Genomic DNA, 17,933 nt, shown 5'->3' with positions numbered 1-17,933 from the left:
CTTCACTGATAACAGTTAATCTGAAGAAAAATTGTGTGTCCGGCTATCTTCTAGTTCAGAGATTAAGTTTTCTGGAGACTAGTGGCATCAGTTGTCAGAAAAAATTTACTAGACTCACTCCTAGGTGAAAATAAACAGCTTTATATGTATATATATATATTTGAGCTTAGACAGAATGATTTAAAATCAGCTTTTGGTCTGAAGGTCCATTAATCTACAGAAAGCGCAGGCCTGTTCTGCACAGGTTGTGCATACCCACTGCTGGCAGCAAGAGCTTCACAAGAGTCTCTGGGAGAAGAGGCTGGGGCTGCCCAGTGCCAGGGACAGCAGACTCCAGTCAACTCACCACAGAGCACACCTGAGGCCCTCAGCCACACTGGTGGCACCTCAGGGCAAGTATATTTAAGAAACAGAAAACACCAGAGAGGAGGAGGGAACCAATAGGAGAAACAGCAGAAGAACACCGAAGTCAGAGGAGGAGGAGCAACCCCATGGTAAGGCTGATTTTCCCCACGGAGACAGCCCACAGAGGAAAGGCATGAGAGGAAAGAAGCAGGAGAAAGAAAGAAACTGCTAGGCTAACCATGAGTCACCACCTTCCCACCCTCTCATGCCACTTGTTGCCTCTCTGAGCATAACCAGCATCACTGGAATGAGGGAGTCAAGCCAAGTCTGTGAAAGGCAGGAGGAAAGCTGTGGTTTTCATGTTTGTGAGGTTTTTTCCCCACTATAAACCAACTTAGTATTTAATTATTTATTTTAAATGGCAATAAATAGTTTGTTTTCCCCAAGCTAAACCTGTTTGGTCCACAACAGTAGTTTCTATACGATCTGCATCTGTGACCCATCTGATCCCCATCCTGACCCATGAGCTTTCTCACTCATGTCCTTCCCATCTCCTGCCTCCTTTACACTGCAGTGGAAGACATAAGTGGATGGGTGGGAGTTTGGCTGACAGTCAAGACTAACCCATCACATGCTCAAAAAAGGAAGTCTATGGAAGTACTGAGTGTGAAGAAGAAAGCGGAAAAGAAGTTCAGTGCACATGTATGAGGCTTCCCAGTCTGAACATATGACTGGTTTTCAAATACGATGACTAGACCAGAGACATGCACACATCACTTGCAGACCATGGCTGTTATTGCGATGCAGTTTACCAGGGTTATCAAATTCCCTATTATACTGTTCTCACTGCCATTGGTATAACACAAAATAATAATAATTTTCATAACAATAGACTGGATAGCAAGAATTTATGATGCATCTGAAGTTTGCTCTTGCAGTTTGCATCCCATCAATCAACACTGACTAGATCATTGATATCAAATCCTGTTAGAAAATGAACATTTTGCATTGGTAATGTTTTATGTACTGGCATCAGTTGCACTGAGAGGTTCTATGTTCTTTTGTTCTTTGAGAAGAGAACCTGCAATTTCAAACTTCTGTATGAAAGAAGGAACAAATATACAAAACGTATCCTTCCTTTTCAAATGCAAGTTGCTTTCGATTTAGACCAACTAAAACAGTAAATGCCATAAAGCAAATGGGTTTGAGAGTAAAGAGAAACTGAATATTTTCAGGAGTCAGGAGCTCAAAACACAAGTAAAACTAAGGTACCAGCAGCACTAATCAATGAGATAAATGATTCATTTGCTTTAATTGACAGCTATTCAAACTTTGTGATAAAGTTGAACTAGGGAATATGTAACCACTTAAAAATTTGTACAGAAATAACACTAAGTATGGATGCAGGAAATTAGTTGTTTCCACTGAACAAATTTAAGAAGTTTGCAATGGAGATGTATAAGATGACATATGTAAATAAAAAACTAACTCCTGATAAAAGCAGATATACTGTAATTTTGTAAATTATACAGAACAGTAAATTGTTCACACCTTACAGCAACTCATAGTTCTGCAAAAGCAGACTATTACATTTTCCGAGAACAGTACTTATGTAACTAAAAGTAAGGCTTCATAATGCTATAGCTTATATCAGAGATATAACTGACTTACAGAGATAATTTCCTATTTTGTGGTTGTGGAGAAGTGGAGAAAAATTATTAACTTCTTTAGGTCTCTGACACTTAGAGTAATATCTCAACAAATAATATGCAAAAACAGTTTCTAGGATAGCTGTTGTTCCATTCCTTAGCAATGATTCACTTAATATTCAAATCTTTAGGATTCTGTAATAACTGCCTTCCTAAAGCTGATTTATTTTACTTCTAATGAGATATACCACTAAATATGCTTATTTCTATTTGTGGAGTAAAACTTTTCAGTAGACATATGGATGTTTGAATGGGAATCCTTGAAGTACTATTCTGACTACATTTAAAGTGTGTATATTATTGTGTTAAGAAAAAAGAACAGAACTATCATTAGTATTTTGAACCAAAAATTGGAAAAGGCAGAAGAGATGTTTCTACATCTTTCATTAAAATGTAAGTACTTACAAAGCAGAGAAGTAACCCTTGAGTCTAAAACATTGAACTAAAAGCCATCAGGATTCCATTTAGAAAACTCTGAGGTCTGAGGAAGTAACTGGGATATAAAATATGTACTAGAGACATGCAAGTCCTTTCTCTCTTTTTTTGACCCTCACCAGTAGTGAGTATTTTCTGACCTGTTTTTGAATGCAAGCTCCTCCTTGGTTCCTCAGGCCCCTCAATTGGTTGGTCAGCAAGGAAAACTCGTGCCTGGTCCACAGCGTTGAGAACGGTTTGCTCTTTATCCTTCAGTTCATGCCTCAGTGCCTTTTGGGAAGGGAAAGAAGAATGCATTTGTAACTTGACTTTGTGAACAAAGTTTTCATCTCTCATCTCTCCAACCAGACCTGCCTAGTGAGTAATAGTCAACGTTAACCAGACTACAAGATAAAAATGCAAATTTTACAAAACAGAAGGAGTAAGAAATAGAGACTGGAAGGGTAATTTTTAGGAAATTGACTTGAAGAAAGGCATACAAGAAAGGTGACACTGATAAGTTAAAAACACCTAACAACTGAAACTACCACATTAAAATTCAATTAGAGAGTAAATTTAATGGGTTTTTTGCTTTCAATAGGATTGCTAATATATAGTAGATTGCTATAACAGACTGTTTACTTTTTTGATAGCTGGAATAACAGGAAATTGCATCTACTGAGACTTCAGAAAATTATTTTACAAATGCTAAGATGAATTGCAAAAATTGTTAAAATTCCTCAGAAAATAAAACGTCTTGTTTCTGTCTGCTATTTACTAATATTTTTAAAATTTAGAAAACATGTATCAGAAATTTTATTGTGATAACACATTCTGGAAAAGCCACCTTTTAAATTACTCAAAAATATTTTGATCTATATTATGCAAAACCCCTTTGAAACTTATATACAGAAAAAAAATTAATTTTTATGTAAGATTTTTTCATGGCGGTGGAAATAAATTTCAGGATATTTTTCTCTCCAGAACTTATGACTTTATTAAAGGGTTAAGTGTTACCAATCTTTTTAAAAAAAAGGTTATAAGTAGTCAGCTGTTATGTTTCTTATTAAACATTTCCTTCCAGCTTAAAGCATAAATCTGTCCCACCTAGGAGAAAACTGCTTTTCCTGTTTTATTTGTATTATTTTCTACACACAGAAACACAAAAGAAGATAGTTTAAACATTATTAGAATGCTATTTTTATTTTTTACAATATATTTTTTAGTTCTAACTTACAAGTCAAGGTTTATTTTGCTGTCACAATTGGTAAGGCCCCATTCCAGATCAAAAAAAGCAGTTAGTGCTGACAACATTATGTAATAAAATGAGTGTTCTACTACAGAAAAGTTTGAAAAACAGATACCATAAAAGCATCAGAAATGCTGTCTTATCATTTTCATGAGTTAGTCGCTTGATGCCACAATCACAAAAAACACCCTCATCTTGACTTTATCTTAGCAGCAGGCATGATGTTATTTTTCTTCCCTCCTCCCCCACTTCATTCTTTTATCTTCCTCGTCCTTCCAAATCCTTCCATTCTACTGCTTCAAATAAAATGAATACATAAATAAACAAACATGTAAATAAATAAATAACCCCAACAAAAACTAAGCACTGAAAACACACTAACCTCCATTACATTTAGGAACCTGCATTATACAGTCCAACTTTCAGTAAGCATTAACTGTTGTATTTATACAAACACTCCTCAGAACAGTGATCTCTGTATACTTCTGAATAGCAATAATATTCTTTGTAGGATTCAGTACGTACTACATGTAGTAAGTAATGAAAATTGCCATTTTAAAAGCTTCTTTATTAAAAAATATAAATACAGAAATGAAAACATTGTAAAAGCAACATTCCTGAAGAATCTCTTCAGTTCTTCACAGTATGTATCAATACTTTAATTTCACATTACACACACTAGAATAAGGCACTTTGAATCATCCACAGTTTACAAATCATTAAAGCATTCTCTAAGCAGGAAGGCAGTATTTATGGCTCAAAAAATTCCCCATTTAAAAAAGACTTTTGGTTAGTAGAACCTGTGTGGATGCATCAGTAAAATATAACTTATTTTAATTTCAAAAACTTTATCAGAAACAGAGGGCTGATTAATACACTTTGAAGTAGGGAATATTTCTAGAATTACTTTTCTCCCCTCCATATAACTTCCAAAATATTTCCAAAGCACCCATGAAAAGGGAGGATATGTCACATTTTGAGTATGCTAATAAATTCCAGTAGTTAGAAACAATCTAAAGATGGATCTCTTTTGCTGTCTCTTGTTTACCCTCACATAGTGTGTTTCATCAATTTCTCCTGACCTTCAATAAAACTTCAATCAAGTTTTACCTAAGAGACCTTGGATTTAATTCTCCAACATCCTTGCCATTGAAGCAGTTCAAATTGAAGTTGACAACACCAAGATTTTAAGAATTTGGCCCATACAGCTCATCAGCTATAAGTCATCCAAGGCAATCCTTATCAATATTTTTGATAGAGAACTCTCTTAGCATGAAATAAACCCTACACTGAATAATACTACTAAAATAATTTAGCAGTAGAGTAGCTTGAGCACACCACAGACTTTCCAGATTATGTTTTGTTTTGGTTTTTCTTATACCACAAGTGTAAAAATGCACTCAGACTTGCATAACCTTTTCTTAACAACACTCAATATATTTCTCTGTGTCTCTCTGCCAGGAAACAAGAAGAGCAATGAGACTACACAATGCAAGGATAACCAAGCACACCAATAATACTATCTCTTGTCCCAGCGTACCTCTGCAATAGAACAAAAAAAGAAACCCACTAATAAATCTGATCTTGAGCTGAAATATCATCTGTCTTGAATAGACAAAATAAAGATTTCATTGGAAAAATCCTATCTAGAGGAACACTACAGAGTAAAAGTAAGTCATTAAAAGCCCAGAAAGGAACATAAAACCTACAATAATAAATTTAATTATTTCAAAGATTTTTATATAATAAGAAATACAATCACAAATTTTAGTGGTTTATTTAGTTTTTCAGGAGATACCGCTCCAGTGGCTATTTAGAATGGATATGCCTCCTTCAGTAGAAAAGGATATTACTTCATTCTCCTTTTGTCATTAAGAACTAAAACAGTTAAAGCATTTGTAAGCATTGAGTGGAGCACAGGTTTTAGTAGAGGGTGAATTCCCGTCCTGTTGCTGGCTATGTGTTTCAGGGAGGAAATTAGGAGAAAATTGATATTAGAATTTTGGTATAGATTCAGTAGGTGAAGGTATGGCAAAGAAAACTTTGAGAAGTATCTCAAAACTTGTCACTGAAAACCGCCCACTAATAAGCTAAACACATGGATGTAAGTATTTTTGGAGTCCTGTTAAGCATGCAGATGTGAATACAAAATGAAAAAGTGAACACTGAGCACAGAGATAACACATTTATTTTGCCCACACTATGCTTTTTTTATGTTTACAAAAGCACAATAATATTTTAAAGTTATATTGGTCATACAAAAAAGGGCTGTACACAACTTGGGCAGTAATTCATACCACTGCATTTCATACAACAATTATAAATTACAAAATTACTCTATACTTTAGGTAATGGTTTAAAATTAAATCTTCACTTCCCTCAGTAATCTGACAGACCATTAAATGCAACGTCAATGGTTTACACAGTTCTGTTGTATTTGCAAATCCATTGTTACTTCCTATATAAGCCAGGACATTCAAGAGTCCTGGAAAAACCAACACTAATTTTAGATATTCTTGATTCTCATAAAAGAGGGGGGAAAAGACCTGAAAACTTAAGTCCAGCATGCTGATGCAGCATCAACACAAAATGCTTTCATAGCTGACCCTAAATAATACTACCCAAAAATACTTTAAAAAAACCTGCTTTGAAAAAAACGTCTTCCACTGGTATATGGACATGTGCTTACAAAACTACACTCTTGAAATATTTTATGCAGCATGAGACAAAGAAATCACTACAATCAGCACTGCAGCATTCATTTTGCAGGTATGAGGTCTTAAGTTAGCCAACTATGGTGGAGTAACCCAAGACCCCACTAACACAATCCTGTCAGGGAAGAGAACAGAAGTGCCTCCATGATTTTCAACCATAAGCCAGTGATTTAGTCTCCATTTTGATTTGTTCCTCTTTCAGTGACTGTGAAACATATGTTACTCCCTTTATAACTCTGGAAATGCAGACAGATAGACCAGTTGCTCTGTTACACCAAGATAATCAAACCCATTTGCTCTTTCTTCATTAAAGATGATCTGATTTCTAATAAAAAAACCCAACTCTTCTTGTAAGGTAAGATTTTTTAAAGGAAGTTGCTTAAACCAGGGCATTACAAAATTTCTGTTGGGAATGCTTGGCAGCTGAAGTCTTTTCCACTCGTGAAAAATTTAAAGCTACGAAACTTTTGCTATTGTGATTTTTACATTGTTTAGTGTATCCTGAAAGTACTTATTTCCTTCAGCTACACCTTAAAATTGTTTTTTAAGACTAGTAAGTGGACTTCCAAAATTACTCACTGTTAATTTGCAGTCTCTTTTTCTCTTTTGAATTGTACAGGCTTGTACAGAATAATTAAAGGAACAGATCTGCTTAATAGTTCCAACAGATGAAGGCAAAGCTAATTTCAAAGAAAACACATGGCATATTTCTTAAAACCAGAACATATTTAAATCAGGTTTCATTATGCAATCTTTCAAGGAAGTAAAGATGCATGTTATTGTAACTCATATCAGTTCAGCACACTGTAGCCTTATGTGCCAATCAGCAGCTCCTGTAGCATTTAATTACTTATTCATCTTTATTCTGCACCCAGTGCTTGAAAAACTCCTGTTACTTTCATACACTAAAATGAAATGGAAAAAAAAAAATCCGTGGCATTTAACAGGATGGGAAGAATAAGTAGGATAATTGAGAAAACTCAGAGTGAGATGAGGAATTGTTTATAAAGATCATACAGATAAAGGTTGAGACTGAGTCTCTGCCAGCTGTCTCCATCACTAAAGAATGAAATAGAAAGAAAATAAGCATAGCATGTTTAAAAACTGTTCCTTCCTGTCAGATACTATTTAATGGAATACATACACATATAATTTTCAAAGTGTTTTGGTCTCTGTACACATCTCTATGTAAAAGTCAATTTTATGTGTCTACCCCATCTGATAAGGAAAATAGTCAAATAAAGAGCAATATTTAACTTGAGACCGTGCAGCCCACCATGCATTTACCTTTTACTCCTTCATACAAAATCTATGTGGCAAGAGAAATAACAAAGGAGAAAAATGGTGCCTAATATACAACAATTAATACCTAGAGATACAAAGACACATGTAGCATGTAAGACTTTAAATATGAGACTGTAACCTACATGTTCTGATAAATCAGTGACAAATAGTGACCAGTACCAGAATAGAGGAAGAACAGGAAATATTGGGGGGTGGGGAAAGAGGAAGCTCTTTGCCTTCATAATAAATATATATGGAGTATTTTAGGTTTATTTTTTAATAGAGGAATCTAAACAGACATCTCAAAAGGGGCCAAAGAGAAGTACCAAAGGCTGCATTTTTCTAAATTGTCTCTCAGTTTACCATTTGCCACTTGCTCTCTCTTTTGCTGTAGTGTCAATAGAGTGTGCAAACAGGGTGTCAGCTACAAGGGTTCAATGTGAGTGTAGACCTGGAAGTCACATCTACAGCAAATTCCTCTTTTTTGCCTGCATCACAAGGAAACTAAACTGACAGGCATTTAAAAGCATAGATGTGGACAAAAGAGAATTAGACTATGTGTGCTGGTGATCTTTTACCAGGGGCAAATAAATGTTAGCTGTGGACAAAAGAGAATTAGACTATGTGTGCTGGTTATCTTTTACCAGGGGCAAATAAATGTTATCTTACTTAAGACTTTCCCTTTGATTTATCAAAATAAATGCTTCAGGCCAGAAACAGGGGTACTTTTTAATTGTCTTGTCTCTTGATAATTTCCCTTCTCTCTCTGGAGGAGTGCATGTGCTCATGGCTACTCACTGAAAACACCACCCACTTCCAAATATGCATTAACACACAACCATTACGTAAAATAAGCATCTAAAACATCACTCCAACAAAGTACCTTGCAGTAGTGCAGCCAAAGAGACAGAGGTAGGAATCAGCTGTATCACTACTGCTCAGGCTTAGAGACCAGAAACACAAAGCTGTCACTGACATTGTAAAAACCGATAACCAATAAACTGACAATCTCAAATTGCACCTGTACATTCCTGTGAGACACTTTAATAGAAGGAAGGGTAACTGACTTTCTTCTGAACTTGTTATAGTTCAAAGCCAGTAAGGCTATTTCCTCCATTTTCATCTAACAGCATTTTGAAATCAGGAGATGTTTTGAAGCCTGTTTGGAAAAGCCACACTCAAAATAACCTTGTGAAGACTGAAAGGCCCTCTTTGTGCACTAGAAAAGAATCCAGCACTACAGCACAAAGGCAGAAGTAAGCTTCATTGTCACACAGATTACATCAAAAAAGACATTAAAAAGCTATTCTCAAATTAAAGATCACAGGGCTATGCTTTTTCTTAAAAATTAAACTAATTTTTTTTACAGAGTTAATTTTCCAAGAAAGAACTTAGTCTTTTATGAAGCAAGAATTGCAAGTCCTTCTTTCCCTAGAGATGCTACAGGATCTAAATCCAACTAGAGAAGAAGGGAGAGCCCTCTTAATTGAGCAAAGGTTACAAAAAATGAGGCATAATGATGTTCATTAATATGTCTTCTAGCACCAATGATCTTATGTAACTTCATTTCTTATTTCCTAGTCCACTGAAATGAGACTTTGTCTTTCTAGGTCAATGATAACCAAGACTTGGTTGTCCAGAGAAGTTTGGAAGCTCAACAAAGCATAGTCTTTAGGGACTGGAAAACATGGAAAACATTTCTTTTTCTTAAAATTTATTTATTTTTGTTGGGGCTGGGATATGGTTTAAATATGATTAGGAACTATGTTGGAGGGGAAAAACCCCACAACATGCATCCTTGAGCTAATGCCAATGACATTATTGTCAAAAAGCTTTTATAAAAACATATCATTATTTTCTTTAAAAAAGTGGAAAGACAGACTTCAGTGTGCTAATGTGACTTCTCTACTGAATCTACTACTGAAATCCCCAGAAATATAACCACTCTGGCCAGTGGAACCCTTTTGTGATGGTTTTGCTACACAGTGCATATCCACTGAATTCGCTTTGTTGGCTCTTTTTCTCTTCTTCAGGAAAGCAATCTTTTTATTCAATCCTTACTTCACATTTCTCTGTACCATGAGTATTACAAAAGTATCATACAAACAGCAGAACAAAATCTGATGGAATATGCCTATTTTGCTCATCCAGCAAGTTTCTAACATAAGTGAGCATATTTTGGTTTAAATCCATTGTTATATGACAGCTAAAAAAGGGTATGAGAATCATTAAATTTGATGGCTTGCATAAACTACTCAAAAGCAGTAGATTAAAACTTGGTTTACAATGCTATGCATAGAAAAACATGTTTTTAATGGAGCTTTTAGAAAAAAAAATCTGTTTAACCTACCTAATCAGGATTTAATACAAGAATTCATACAGAATGTACTCCAGAGACAGCAAAAATGCCTGAATCAGTGTGGAGACTGAAAGAAGAAGAGAGAGGGAAACTGTTGCAACTGTCTACTCTTCATGTAGTGGAGAAAAAGTATTTACTTTTACACAACAGCAGTCATCACCCTGCTAGCAGTGGAAACAATTTTCAAATGCCAAACTGCCAGTAAAAACACTTTCAGTTTTACATCAAAAGGACTACAGTGTGCTTTTGGTGAAGGGAAACTAATTCCACCAAACCCTACTATGAAAGCATGACAGCTATCTGATATCAACAACCTTGGAAGACTTGACTTCTTTTAATTTCTGTTTTTATTTATTTTATAGTAAACTAATAGTGTCATCAGAGGCATTTTCATACATCTCTGATCGACAGTGGCAGGAAGAGAACTAACCCTCTCTACTTGCTCCATTTTTCTTGTGCCTGTCTCCCCAGACAGCTTCTGGCTCCTGTCAGAAACAGGACAACTACTTTTATGTAATGTAGGTACAAACCAGAATCTTTAATCTAAAGTATACGAGAACCAGTGTCCAGACACGGGGGACTGGCAGTAAGAAATCAGCAAAGATAAAATAACATTTTAAACTGCCTGCCAAAAAACCCCTGAAAACCCCCACAGGAAAAGATCACTGTACAATGCCAAGCAAAGCATTGCAGTGAGTCTATTTCAAAGACATTTAAAAATATTATATCCTCTAAAAAGCAACCTTAAAGACAAGGTAATACATCATCAAAAAAAGGATCCTTCCATTTCAGATGAAACTGTTTTGTAAAGCTGTTTGCAGAACAGAAGTTACATTTCTTCCACACTCTTCAAAACTGTACGTCCTTTGGAAAAGCAAAGGAAATTTGTGTCCTCAATGCTAACTCTAATTAGCTTCAAACTGTGTAACTGTGCACTGCACAGTGTACAACTGGGTAGCTTTGGATAATAGTTAATACTCAGTTACATAAAAACCAACAAATGAATTTATGGTGGAAACACTGTCAGCATCAAACTCCATCTTTTCTTTATGGTAGCAACTGGTATAACTTCTGCTTTTTATGTCACAAAATACTCAGAGAAAAAGGGGGAGGGATAAAGAACACAAAAAAAGCATTATTCTGTTTATGCATCCAAAACATGTACCGCCTCCAGCCTGACACAAGACACACAAAACGTCTGCGGCATATTAAATGGTTTATTATTTAATTGAGCAAGAGCTCTCAAATTTCCTGTTAGCACTGCCTATTTCCCTGTGCCCTCAGCAGTAAGCATCTATCTCTTCAACACAAGAAAGACACATTCCTCATTGTTTGCTGGCAACAGACTGGCTTGGGTTTGCTTAGGCTGTGTGATTGCTGAGCACTGATGGACTGCCATTAGTTTCTTGCTTCAAACTGAAATGATGCCACCATTAAGAAGTTGAGTGCTGCATTGTTGTTAAGAGTAGTTAAACTCAGGTCACCTTTTGCTCATTTTGTGTGATTAAGATTCCTCTTCATTTCTTCAGAAAACCACCAATGGGACAAGTCAAATATGTTTGGTATCATAAGCTACCTCACAGTTAAATGGTACCTACCATACTAACGCAGAGGTCTTGAGAAAAATTTTTAGTAATTACAGTCCAAACTCAATGCACTTAAGAGAAACTTTGCAGTATGCAGCACTATGAATATTCATTCAATATACAAAGATAGGATGCACTTTGTGAGCATGCCCACACCTCCTGAGAGGTTTCCTCTACATCAACCTCCTAAGCGCAAGAGTACATCAGCATCCCTGACAATGAATTGTGATCACCAAGAAAAAGATGTACTATACAGCATCACCTATAAGTTATAAATAATCAGATCACTGCAAAAAGTTTCAATGGAGCCTCTCCTGTATGAATACTCCCTTTAGGGGAGGAGGAAGCACAGGCAACAGAGCCCAGCTGAATATTGAAGCAGAGACACATGCTAGGGACCAGTTGCAATTTGAGGCTAACTCTAGTGTTCCTGTTCTGTATGCATGCATACATGAGAGAGGACTGCTACTGGAAATCCTTTCAGAAGCAGAAACCCTGTCAACGTTAATTACTTCTCTTTCTTAGAAACAGTCACTTTGATTTCTCTTTGGAAGCAAATGGTCCAGACAGACAACTGAAAAATCACCAAACAGCCAAACTGTCTTCCTCACCACAGTCTACTTCAATCTTCCTCGAAGTTTTTGCTCTCAACTTTTCCACTATGGCTTCCCATTTTCAAAACTATCTAAAATGACAGTGACTTTGTAAAGCTGTTACCACACAGTTTGTTACTGTGACATGACAGATTACACTGGATCTCTGCTTTGGGTCACTTCTCCAATATTTCCTGTCTCTGGATTGTGTGCTAGTATATTGAACATCTGCTCAGTACAGAAAGATTACTGTAAAATCATTACTGGAAAAAATAAGTTGTGTTTGAAAGGGGAAATACTCTACTTCAGACAATTTTCCAGGCATTTATGGGAGAGTCATAAGGAAGGAATACCCTAAGGGCAACATGACTTTCTCTTCTGCTTAAGTCACCTCCTTCAGCTCATTCTAGTTGCCATCAGAAATTAGAGGAATATGAAAACACAGAACCTGGCACCTATGCCATATCTGTAAAAGCCAATGGCATTTAAGAAGAAAAAAAAAAGGCAAAAAAGGCAAGCCAAGTATAATATTTCATATATTCTATGGCACAGCAGCAATGCAGCAGGTATCACTACCTAGTTGTGGTGGAGTAGGGATTTTTTTGGGGGAGGAGTGGGGTGGGGTGGGGAAATGTGCATTTGTTTCAAGTAGCAGAGAATTTTCCCTCGTTATGAGCCACACAGAACATAAATAACAAATAGAATTCTACTGGGAGTTTAAGCCCCTTGTCAAACAGGGGACACCCAAACTTGTCCCATCGTGCAATAGTGCATGTTGCTTTATTAGTTCCATTTATGCCTCTGCAAACTGAACTTGCCCAACACAACAGCCTTGATCAGTCTTTGCATTTTCAAAGAGATGATCTAACAACATCTCAAAAGCAACAGGAAATCCAGCTGGACCTGAAAATTCAACTAATAGGATAAGGAAAAAAAAAAAAAAAAATAACATGGCTGCTTTCAGACAATTTCACCAATGAGAAATAAAATACTGCTGGGCATTCAGTATACATATATTAATACTAAACACTGAGCAAACCCACTTGAAAATTGTCAGTGTTTTCAAATAGAGTTCCATCACCCAGTTACAGAGTTGTGCCCTCCTCCTTTCCAACTGAGTTTGCTATTTGATTTTAACAATCTGCTTGGGGTTTTATTCAGTAGAAAAAGATTGAAATTAAAATAATCCAGGCAAAGTTCTGCAAAATATCCATGGACAATAAAGATAATGCTTTGCCTTATTTTTACCCATGGTAAGTTCTTTTAATATCTGTTCACATAAACCATATTTCTTGATTAAAAAGAATTTTATAAGAATGACTGTTAACCTTGAAAAAAAAAAAGAAAAAAGCCCCTACTGAAACTTTTGCAATAAATTTTCATAAGCCATTTTTTGGGATGACTACAAAGCGGCTTTCTGCCCATGAGACACAAGTCATTTAATATAACTGACAGTGATTAGGGGTCAATTAGAGAAAGATACCAGGACTTAAAAGAATACTTCTGTGAAGCAGGGCTATTTAACTCAGCTCCACAAATACTTTCCAATATAGGGTGCACACATCAGAGAGATTAGAAGACAGACTTATTACTCATGTTCTTTCACTTCATTTCCTTTCTCTGCTTTGTTTCTCCATATGACAAGCTTTTTTATTTGTAGCTCTTCAGGCAAAGAATTGTAATATTTTGTATATAGTAGAACCAGCATGTATTAAACAGGATTTCTTTTCCTTTAGAAACAAAATTTGAAACCACAAACAATTTCTCAATAAGAAAAAAAAATCATGGAATCCAACTGTTATTTTTAGTCTTCAATACTTAGAAACAAGATCTATGCCATGGCAAAGTTACCTAGTAAAGGTATGGAGAAAAGTAAAAGCAATAAGTAAAATACTGAAGGTATAAGCAATAACACTGAGAACACAGGGAATGTCTCAAAACCAAAAAGAAGAACTGGTTTTAGTGACTGAATGCCAAAGAATACTTCAACACTTCTGCATCCATTTCCCAGAAATGTAATTGTCAACTTAAAGCCATTTAAATAAAGGTGAAAACACGCAAATGCAGCAAGACATCTATATACTGCTCTCTTTCCCCAGAAACCATAGTGAAAAGAGAACACTATAAATACAGATTATTTAAAAAGTAAAAGAATGTCACCTTTTTCTTGGATTTAATTAATTTATACTGTATTTAGCAATAGGGTGCACTAGCTTCACTGCTTTTAACTCTGAAGTCATTGCTTTCTTAGAAATCTCTCCACATTTTTCTACAAGTATAGCAAAATGCAGTAAGCACACTTACTTGCAGTATGCTAAGATTTTTTAGGCCACACGCATCATCTTGGTACCCAAGCTGTTTTTCCAGAACAGCAGTAATAATGTGATTCACATCTGACCTGTGTCTGTTTAGTTTTCTCTCTAGAAATAAAAGTACCTTTGTTTTTACAACACCATGGGGTTTTTGTTTATTTGTTTGTTTTATATACTGTGCTGTGCTTACCACTACCCACTCCTTCATGGATCTAGCATTAAGATAATTACTTCTTCCATCTCTTGGAGTGCTGCTGCACCAGCATCATGCAAAGCATAAGTAGGAAGACACAGGTGAAAAAAGGGTTTGAGAAACTGCAGCCAAGCACTCATGCTCACTGGACTAAGAATCTTGTAGCAGCCAGAACTGTCAGAAGGCATTATCTGCATGATCATACAGAAGAATACAAGACCATCAGAAAATCATCCCAAATGAGGCTGACCTATTGAAAAGGAAAGATTTCAACCAAGTGTGACTGCTTTGTAGCAGTTTGTTTTAGTCAAAGCCTGGGGACTTGTTTCTGTATTAAGGACTGAGGCTCCTGAAAGCATCCCTACCCAGTGTGATGGCAGGTGCTGACCACAGCACTGATGTCAGCATCAAGTATTGCTCAGTTATCTCTCTGCTACAGAACTTGAGATTGAAAAATCACATGCACAGGATAAAATTAGGAGATACGGTTGGAATTTACCTAAAAATTACACTCTCCCCCTCCCTTGCATTTATTTGATGATAAAAATATTTTCACAATTAGTCTTCCCTCTCCTTTCAGGGCATCAAAATGCTACCCTGTCAACATTTTGTTCTGTTGGAGGGTTTCTTCCCTGGCTTGAACCTTATCCCTTCAAGGTAGTGAATGCTTACATAAACTTCTAGCCTCTCTCTTCCGAGGCAGATCCATCAGCCAAAGAGAAGATGGAACCACAAAAGAGAAAATGCACAAATAGCTGTTATTTTAAAAATAGAAAGAAACAAGAAAGTCTTCATATCAGATTGATTCCAAGGTAAATAAATAGAGACTGTATAAAATCTAGAACAAGGTGAAAAGAAATTTTAGATGACATGCAGTAATATATAAAAGAAAAATTACGTATTTGTTCCAGTAATTTCTTTAAAACTATCTCATTTACTATTCTCTCTTCTATTACTGCTAATATTAAATTCTTGCTGACCTGTTAACACTGACTTAATGAAAAATACACTAATAAAAGTAATTTTTGGATTCAATCATTCAAACTTCTGTTGGCACTGAAAATTTTAATTTAGACCCAAGTAAATCACACAGTTATAAAGTATGCATTTTTAATGACTGTTTTTAAAATGATCAGCATAGTCCTTTCATTAATCACTATATTTTACTTTATATTTTAAAAATTCTTCAAGCATGTAAGTAGCAAAACATGACATAGTTTTTTAAAAAACTATTCTATTTCCTGTATTAGGACTTTTAGACTAAAAATTCCTTAGTAACAGAATGCCTAAAATTCAGTCTAACTTCAAACAAAAGGGAAAATTAATGTATCAGAACATTTTAATGATTTATGGCTTTGGTTTGCTCTCTCTCAAGCTTCTACATATTGTTTGCAAATACAAAATTGCTAACAGTATTATAAAACTGACTAAGAAATATCATTGGCATATTGTGTTATATCATCAAACATTGGCATAGAGATTTTTTTCTCTATATTTACACATTCACTTAATACAAAAGGTCTAAAAGATTAAAATCCCATCATAAAATGCATTCATTGCCATTAGCAGCAACTGTTAAGTTCTTTGAGAATATCTTTGAAATGTTCTCTCTCACCACAGGCTATGCTGTTCCTTTAAGGAACAGCCTCCAGTGGCTAGAAGTTCAGAAGAACTATTCAGCTTCCCATACCCCCTCAAAATCTGTCCTACAGAGAAACAGGATATAGGTGATACCATGTTAAGGCTGACCTAGAACAGAGGCTAGATGGAGTTTAATAAATACCTACTTTATTCTTTAAGGCCTCAGTGGATACACCTTGGGCAGTACAAGAGCCCAGCCAGGGCTACACCCAAGGTGAACCCAAAATGGTCACAAATTGGATGACCAGTCATGAGGTTTCTGACTTTTATAAGTTGTGGTCTATTAGCATATTGGAGTTAATTGTCCAGTTGCTCATGTCACAGAAGTTACTGCATTTGTATTGTTATTTAGCAGAGCAGGCTATGAAGTTTGACATCCAGTTAATATATAGTGCTTGAAACCACTTTAGGACACAGTAGCTTCACTACTAGCACTGACATAATGCTCCATTGTCATTAAACAACAAGATAGAAAGGACCCTCAAGAAAACTAAGGAACTTAGGTGTTGTACACGATGCTTTTAAAGTGTCCTCACACATTACAGGGGAATAAATTATAAGATGACCAACCAAGCATGTAAAATAACTCATTGGTTGTAAAAGTGTGAGGACAGCATCCCTTCCAGAAAGAGGTGCCTAAAGAGCTACCCCAAAGCCAGGACATAAACCAAAAGGAACCCAACCCCCACAGCCAACAGCCACTTTCTCAAGCAAATATCTTCTATCTTAATTACACCGTGCTCATCAAATTCTGTAACCTACTGATTAAAACAAAGTAATTTCAGTAACTCTAAGGAATGACTGCAGACACTGCAGACCTACCAGGCATAGCATTATATGGAGGAATTGTGCCTTAATACTGAAGCTCAGGGTACCCCAAGTCTTCTGATATGGACAACTACTGACAATACTTTAAATGGCACGAGGAAAGGAATCATGTTGCCAGCCTCACAAGATGAGCATTCAGGTTCCAAATCTGATTAAAAGAAAAAAACCTCCATATTTCCCCCAAAATAACTAACTCTGGATGAGTCTATAAATGATAAGAACCTCTAGCAGCTCAAGGTGCAGGAGTGGGAATCCCAGACCCAATATAACACCTTTCTGAAGTGCAGCACTGAACTCACTTTGCAGGAAACACATGTCAGCAAAAACATAACCTCCAGCAGCTTCCCTAAACAGAAAGATTTAAATCTTCAAGCATGATTTTAGGTTTAGCACCCTTTGGCACCCAAAGCTGAAAGACGAAAACTTCAGAGAAGAAAACTGCTTCTAGTAGCGTTCCTAGGAATTTCCCAGCCCCACAGACTAATCCTCCTAGAGGAGAGAAATTCACTGAAACCCAGGTCAGGTGTGGTAGTCTAGGAACAACTATTAGCTATGGTTAAGAGTTCTTGGAAAGAAAACAAAACAGAAAAAAATACCTCCTGTGAGATTACCTTGCCCATTAAACCAATACCTACCCTTGAATTCTAAAAATGCAACAAAACATAAAAACTAACAGAAAAGTGTAAGAAAAAGCAGAATCCTATCC

At 36.0% G+C, this 17,933-nt stretch overlaps 1 protein-coding gene across 6 annotated transcripts in view; it reads right to left on the bottom strand.

Moving 5' to 3' along the window:
* UTRN (utrophin) overlaps positions 1 to 17,933 on the bottom strand; it is a 302,322-nt gene that overhangs the window by 84,547 nt on the left and 199,842 nt on the right. For 5 of the 6 annotated variants that reach the window (XM_068184872.1, XM_068184869.1, XM_068184866.1 and 2 more), the window contains one exon: positions 2,630 to 2,759. In XM_068184872.1, coding sequence (XP_068040973.1) covers positions 2,630 to 2,759 — 130 coding nt within the window. Of the gene's footprint in view, positions 1 to 2,629; positions 2,760 to 8,598; positions 8,707 to 17,933 lie in introns of those variants that run through there. The other variant, XM_068184870.1, reaches the window with a different exon arrangement.

The sequence above is a fragment of the Anomalospiza imberbis genome, chromosome 3 (genome assembly GCF_031753505.1).
Source record: "Anomalospiza imberbis isolate Cuckoo-Finch-1a 21T00152 chromosome 3, ASM3175350v1, whole genome shotgun sequence".
NCBI classification, from domain to species: domain Eukaryota; kingdom Metazoa; phylum Chordata; class Aves; order Passeriformes; family Viduidae; genus Anomalospiza; species Anomalospiza imberbis.
This window is presented reverse-complemented; position numbering and strand designations above follow the sequence as displayed.